The following is a 7,500-nucleotide window of genomic DNA, read 5'->3' on the forward strand; positions in this document are numbered from 1 at the left end:
GCACATAATATATGAGAGTAAGATTATCCAAAAATAAAGAGGAAAGTAATTTCAAGAAGAAGCATCATAAGGATGAATAAATCTGGTAATACGTCTAGTTTGAGTTATGCATACATACCTTTCGGCGAGATATGTCACTTTGTAGAATACGCTTTCACAAGGTTCGATCTACAGGAGGTTCCCTCTTATCGAAGGATTGAATCGTAGTGCTGTGAAGTTCAGTAAGAAAGAAAGTAAAGCAACAAGTGACAGGGAAGGCGAAAGGTGTACACAGGCGACACAGTAACAACAGAGTGCAACAACAGGAAGAGGAAAGTGATGAACGAACATTTAAAAAGGATCTACCAACAGTGACAGACACCGTAGTCCCGCTTAGAGAGTAGCACACAGGCATATTCTCGCCCCGTTGGACGCGTTTGCCAGTTTGGCTATTCCTCCTAATAAGCAGGGAAATGTAGATGTTTCTTCGCGTACATAGAGTGTCTCAACCATCGCGAGTTACTAATGATGCTGCTTTTGTTACTGCAATCACACACTTCAGGTTTGTAGAGTGGTTATCCAACGACAGAACGTAACGAAGCGAGTGCGCGAGCAATAGAGAAAGGCCAAGAATCACTGTGCTCCCGTGATAATGTGATGCCCTTAGTGCAGGCTTTTACTTCGTCTTTAGTGCGTTGTCTTCGTTGCTATCTCATTCCCGATGGATCGGGCTATAGGAATTTCGATTGCAATCATTCCAGGATCTTAATCTTTTACTATTAGTGTTCCCACTCCACCTCATTTCCCATAGTGCAGCGCAGAGTGTGAGGCTACATGTAAAAATTACATGTGAGGAAGTAAAGGTCGGATGAATGGTGTTGGATTGGATGGTATTCGTGAATGTTATCGGTCGACGAGTGTGGTGTTCTCAATAACCAGAGATTTCTTTTGGATTCTAGAAATGTTTCTCCACGTATTGGCCAGCATTGCTCCCTAATCCAGGCTTCGACAACATGAACGTGTTTGCTTTTATTTTCCAATTTTGCGTTTGGTTTTAATGCTTTATTCTTTTTTTCCTTTAAGAGTTGAATGTTCTCCAGAGGAATCCAACGCAGTGTATGCTCACACCCCACGTAATGTAAAAATCCTGACATCCCGTAGATTAGCAATAACTAATTCTCATGCGCGTAAGATAATGGAATCGTATAGTTGGGCTGAACATTGGGAAGCGGTTCCAATATTGATCGAACTTTTGTTGAAAATCACCTTTGTGCGGGTGCACACGTTGGTCAGAAATTTTCTTTCATTTTCGTGCGTGCTTTAACACCATTTCTTGCTTCCACAAGCCAAACACCGCTGAAGGCTTCATGGTTGGTCCGATCATATCGCTACTAACTGTTTTCTGTTCACACTTCGTTTATTGTTATCTTATCTTTTCTATTTGGTTTTGTTAACAGGCGAATTTTGCACGTTTTATGAATGGTGGGTTCCAGTATATTATCAGAAGGTTCGGTGTGTCTTGTTTGCTTTGTAGTATTATTGCCCAGACTACTAAAAACTGTTGAAACAGCTGTAGTATGTGGGCTTTCTGCGCAAAGATCGCTTGCCCTAGCGTCAAGCGTAAGAACACGATTCCGTGATATAATGGGCGAACGACAGTGGCGAGAGTGAGTTTCTTTATGTTTTTTGTTGCTTTTTCCACGAAGAACTTCAGAGCGGCAGTGTGCACTACCGGTAAGTGAACCATTTGCTCCTGTATTCTGTAGAGTTGAAAAATAACGAGAAGCGCGAGAGGAACTTTCCTTAGGTTTGAAACTAACCTACTTTAAACGTTACGTTTAAAAAAGAAAATTGGAATAAAAACGAAACGCATCATTCTCTGAAAACCATTAAATTGTATGTCATCATTTGATATCCGAAATCGTAGTGCATATATCATACGTTGATAGAAAGGATCCTGATGTACTGTTTCACATAAGAACGACCGTAACTTTATTCGTTGTTTCATTTGCTGCTGGCCTGTTGGAAGATTTACAATACGGGCAATTGAATGGACATTACTTGATCCAAAATGTTGTCAATGCAAATTAGATTGATGCGCCTGGCTACTGAAGGGTCTCGGTTCCTCAACTGATCTCGATATTTCCGCTGGGTACTCTGCGGTGTTGGATCGTTCATTTGGTTTCGGAGACAGTGATTTTTTCCGATTGTTGCCTACTAGAACGGCAACTACCGCCCTTCTACCATCACTAGGCAAAGTGCCACCATCCTCCGTTGTAGAATGTAGCGTTTCTACAGGAGAGCAGATCATGCTTGGTTGTGGCTGCGGGGGATGTAGAATCATTTGCTGCGGAGGTCGGTTATGCTGCAGATGGATTTGATGATGCTGCGGCTGATGCGAAGACGGGTGCTGATGCGTACCTATCATCGTTGCTGCTGGATATTGTGCACTGAATGGTGTTAGTAGTCCATTGACGGCGGCAAATGTTCTGATTGAATGATGAAATGGATTATTATAAGATCAAAACCAACCCCGTGTCTAAAATTTCATCCACGATACTTACCTATACTGTTGATCGATGTGTGCCTTCTCGATGCGTTTATCCTTAGCGCGGCGATTTTGGAACCATATTTTGATTTGTGTCTCAGAAAGCTTCAGTACTTCAGCCAGCTCGAAGCGCCGGCCACGTGAGATGTACTCATTCCGGTGGAATTCGACCTCAAGTCGTAAGGTTTGCTCACTACTAAAGGTAGTACGCTGGCGCCTTGGTCTGCCTTCCTTTTTCCGCCGTCTTGCCACTGAAACAAATAGTTGGAGTAAACTGCTTTAAATCCCGCCGATTTAGAGGTTCATTATGTTGATGAACATTAAAATAAGTAACTAAAACTAGCTAAAACTAGAACTCGGCTTTCAACGATGCGCCTTACTCTTTATTGTTTTTTTTTTAGCAAGTAACGTACCAATAATCTTATGAATTTTATTCACTCTAGGGTTTCAAGAATCATTTGCTGTATAGTTTGATTTATATGTCGACTTTTTTCCTGTTCAACAGACTGAATTTTAGTTTCAAATGGTAAATTTCCACAATAAGTTGTGGAGTGTTTCCCTCGGAAATACTAGACCATACATATTCTCCCCAAGTACAGAGCATTTATTACGCATTGTCTATTTATGGTCTCAAATTTCGTTTAGTTGTTATTTACTAAACAATTCTTAGTAAATCCGCATCATCGTTATCGTAATGTTTATTACCATCAGCTGACGGACTACTGTCGCGCACAACAGAATCCTGTGCTCTATGGTAGTATGTAATGATGATGACGATGAATCGCAGACATAAATGGAACGAGGTGTAGTGGAAGGGGGCCCTATTATCTAAAGGTAGCTTAATAATGATAAACCTCTTCCCCGAACATCCTTTCAGTGAAGCATCCAATGAAAAAAAAGGATTCTCGGTCCGCTATTTTCTTACCTCATTCGCTTAACCCTCCATAGCGATTATCGGAACGATCGTGGGAGAATGGTAATGATGGTAAAATGTGAATTTTATTGGAATTGTATTGCTACTCTTCCCTAGAAAGAAAATTGTAGAAAGGAACCATTTTTACGCGGTTACCTTCCTGATGATGATGTGCCTTTCATTGCTTCGATTATCTTAAGCAGTGAGTAATCAACGTTGATTCGCGAATTGCTCCCTTGCAGACGAAAGGAAATGTTTGATTTGCCTTGTTTTTGGTTGCGGAGAATAGAGTGAAGTGGTCAGAGTAGTCTAGGCAACTGGACTGTTTGCCACATCTTGAAACCTAAGAATCCATCAGGCAAACAGTTGATTTTCAAGTACAAGGAATAGGTGAAACCTTGTGGATTCACTCGCCGGTAACAATATCGCTTCATTGCCCCTGAACACGAGCCATTTTCATTGGAGGAAATCCGCATGATTGCCATTTACTTAAAGAACACCTTCCCCAAGAGCGTCTTATTACGACAGCAAATTGCTTTCTTCTGCACCGAGATTGAAAATTACTCAGGTGTAATGCTCATTGTGCTCACGATGGTGCTGTTAACCCTCGGTGGTACAATGAGTAATATGGAAGATAAGGAAGATATGCATCAATCATGGAAATCTGTTTCATGCCGGTTTATCTTGATGCGATTTTTTAAACTGTTGTTGCCTTTGCGATCAACTAGTTCTACAACTTCTACAAAGTGAACCAGAGATATGATTATGGAAATCCTTCAATTTACAATCGGCATTAAAACATTCTCGGGTTCGGTAAATACTCTCGCTCGATAACAGCTGCATAAACAATGGTAAGGGTTGATTTTCGACACTCAATCGTTATATGCAGATCGCACTAAATAAATTCCCTGTCGGCCCAGTATCTTCGACGTGTAACGAAGATACCGATTAAGCTTTCCATGAATGGTTAAATCGATAAGTATGGATACTAACTGGTGTTTTTTTTTATCAAATCTAAAGGTGCATCAAAAGAAGGTGGTCCTTTACTATCTACCATCTGAGAGAGAGTTGTAATCCAGTTGAGTAGCGAATTAGCATGAAGGAAACAACTTGCTACAACTTTATTCGAACTGAAACTGTCCGGTCCATGCGTGGAATTCCTAAATCCTCTCTCCTTAGCTACCCTAATATGATTCGTTGTTGAACAACAAAAAAAAGGGAATTTATTGAATACCAATGCTTCCGACAAACACTCACAACTAGCCCAGCCTAGTCCAGCCCGGGAAAGCTGCATAACATGCTGAACAACGCCACCACTACCCTTCCACCAACGCCGGGAGACACGCGGTGTGGTGTCGAGGATCACAATCCAACCGACAATTCGACAATAACAATCATCGCATCGTTTTTCCGATTCACATCAAGCGGGGCGTAACAATTATCATCTGTTGTCGTCGACCGATTTTTCACACTCCACACTCGGTCCGTGCTTGCTCCGGCGAGACTCGGCGAGCCAAAATATGATGATAAGCCTCTTGCAATCACAGCCCGTCCTGCCCGTCCTGCCCGTCCTGCTGCTTGTTCTCCGTAGCCTTGGAAACCAAATCCTCCAGGCGCGGTGAGCATAGCACGCATAGAACCAGCATGGTCGGTGGTTGGGAAAACAAGTGGAAAACACGACCGACGGCCGAAGAGTGGTGCGACGACGGACTAACGCCATTGTCCGCAGGAAACGATACGGAAACATGCGTTTCCCCTGGCTTACCGCTTTTACTCCCTCCTAGTTCAGCCCGAATTTCGTGTCCCTAGCGCACTCATGCTCGGTGTTGTTGGGGGGTCCTGTTTGACGGTTTGTTGTTTGCGGGGAAAAATGAGATAATCTGTCTCCTGCTCCTATCATCATGGGTGGGATTGATGGGAAGAGTGGGAAAAACTAACTTTTCCCTTTTCATGCTCTTCCCGTTTTCCTTCCTCTTGCAGAACCGACCGTCGTCCAGCGTACCGTTACGGCCAAGTTAGGGGTGTTGAAGCAGAAAAGCTTTTTGGAAAATCTTCTCCCCGTTTTCCCGTTAACCTGTCTGTACACTAGCAAAGGACCTCGGTTACAGCTTCCGCCATATTTTTGACGCCGAAGGACACCGGAAGGACACTCTGGCTGGGGCTGTAGTCACCGCGTCACCGAATATGTGCGATCAGCTAAACGGTGTTCATGCGAAAATTGGTGGCAGACAGACGAGCGAGACGTGATTTGTAGGAGGAGCGTCTATCGCAACGTTTTGGTATGTAGCTCGAGGTGAGGGAGCACGCGAGGTGTTAGTAGACGCCTGACGCCTCACGCACCAAGAGGATTTGAACGGCCGAGGGAACCAGGCCGAGAGTGTTTGTTTCACGGCGAGACGCACGCACTCGTGCCTATGGTAGGGAAAATCTTGTGTTATGTGGCCGGAGAATGATTGTTTGGCCAATAGGAGTAATATTAAACACGCGAGAGCAAAGGAATCAGTGCGAGTGCGCTGGAACAATTGATTGTCACGGGCTAATTTGGCCAGAACTGGAAGACATTAAAAGGATTTCTTCTCGCGCCCAAAGAGCGGCTTATAAATGATTTTTTTAAAAAGATTTAAAGGATGCTTGCAACAGTGGAGGGATTTTCCATTGAACTCCGTTTACTTATTGTCAAATGTAATTGTCGATCTATTAAAAGTTAATGATGAGTTATAACCGCCTAATTGGTATAGTAATAGTTTGCAATTTTCAGTGAATATAATATTCTAGCATTTTTTTTTTAATAATTTTGCCCTCAATGTCAACAAACAATATGAATGGGAAGAAACATTTCCCCTTACAAAAAAGACGCTTCAAATCGCGTGCGTGATCGTGCGCGAAGGTTTGCGATCAGCTACCGGCGTTTCGTCTCCTTGCAATCGATCCGGTCTTCCGATATTCTTGTCCGCTAATGGATGGACAGGATGTTCCTGCATGCAAGAAGCAGGAGGAGAAACGAACCTGCTTCCCGTTAGAGAAGGTGTAAGATTGCATAAATACGCAAACCACCAGCGGCGGTGTGATTGAGGTAAAATCAGTTTCAAGTAACCTGAAACCATAGCCGTCCTCCCGCCCCTTCCCGGTCTCCCTTGGACGGAGACTAAACGGATGCACCACAGCATAGGGCCAAGCTTCTGACCCTGGCGGGGTGCCACAAGCGAAGCGTCTTCCCGACGTAAGGTTTCTTCGTTTGTCTTCTCCGCTGTACTTTGCTTAAATCGGGCAGACCAAAGGGGATCGATGATGCGAATGTGTTCTTCTACGAGCCCATTGACTCTTTAACCCCGGACCCTCGGCTCGCTCAACTCTTTCCGATTGTTTCGAACGAGCTTTGGGCTCCGAATGGGTTGACGAGTATTGCTTCTTCGCAATGAGGGGTCGTTGTGTCCGTTTTGTGTAATCTTTTAATAAGCCATAAAAATTACTTGCCCAAACCATTCGCAGTGCCATATGGTCCGGAGACACAAATTGGCTACCGAAGAATTTAGTTTTTTTTCGGAGGTAGCGAAATGACCGAGGAAGGAAGTGCCATCATGCACTCACTTGCAAGGGTCGGGATCGGATGTGTCTGTGCGCAGTGTGGCTGTTGCAGAATAAAACAGATTATCCCCACCCGAAAGGAAGTGTCTGGAATGGAGAAACTCATCCATTAACGGGCGAAGGATTGAAATGCTTTGGTTGAAATGCGATCGCTTGTAACGGTAGACCCTCCAACGGAAAGAAAGCGATTTTTTTCTGGGAATGGTTTTGCTTTTTCGAGCAAAAGGAACCGTTAGGACTGTGGTCACTTTCATTAAGGTTATTCCATTGCTGTATCTATTAGCAACTTTGTTACAACAGGAAGCACACATTAAACATTCGATTCGATCGCTCGTTAGGAAAAGGGTACAGAAGGCTTTTCTACTCCTTATTTGGTGGAACAGAAATATCATAGATTCGATACGCAGATGTCTTCTGCTAGAAATCTGTAAGTTAGTGCAGAGAAAAAAAATGGCGCAACTCTTAATGCAGTTAT

General features: G+C 43.5%; 2 protein-coding genes across 3 annotated transcripts in view; one reads left to right on the plus strand and one right to left on the minus strand.

The window, feature by feature from the left end:
- LOC125951066 (heterogeneous nuclear ribonucleoprotein 87F-like) overlaps nt 1–115 on the plus strand; it is a 5,556-nt gene extending 5,441 nt beyond the window's left edge. For both annotated transcript variants that reach the window (XM_049679586.1, XM_049679587.1), the window contains one exon: nt 1–115. This exon is cut by the window's left edge and continues 1,802 nt beyond it. The gene's annotated coding sequence lies outside the window, so the exon portion shown is untranslated.
- Nucleotides 116–2,228: 2,113 nt separating this feature from the next.
- The window catches only part of LOC125959174 (homeobox protein rough-like), a 6,376-nt gene continuing 1,104 nt past the window's right edge, over nt 2,229–7,500 (minus strand). Inside the window, exons 2-4 of the mRNA XM_049691985.1 lie at nt 2,544–2,778; nt 2,401–2,468; nt 2,229–2,302 (exon numbers count right to left, since the gene is read on the minus strand). Of these exons, the coding sequence (XP_049547942.1) occupies nt 2,229–2,302; nt 2,401–2,468; nt 2,544–2,778 (377 nt within the window). The remainder of the gene's footprint in view (nt 2,303–2,400; nt 2,469–2,543; nt 2,779–7,500) is intronic.

This window comes from Anopheles darlingi, chromosome 2 (assembly GCF_943734745.1).
Source record: "Anopheles darlingi chromosome 2, idAnoDarlMG_H_01, whole genome shotgun sequence".
Taxonomy (NCBI): Eukaryota; Metazoa; Arthropoda; class Insecta; order Diptera; family Culicidae; genus Anopheles; species Anopheles darlingi.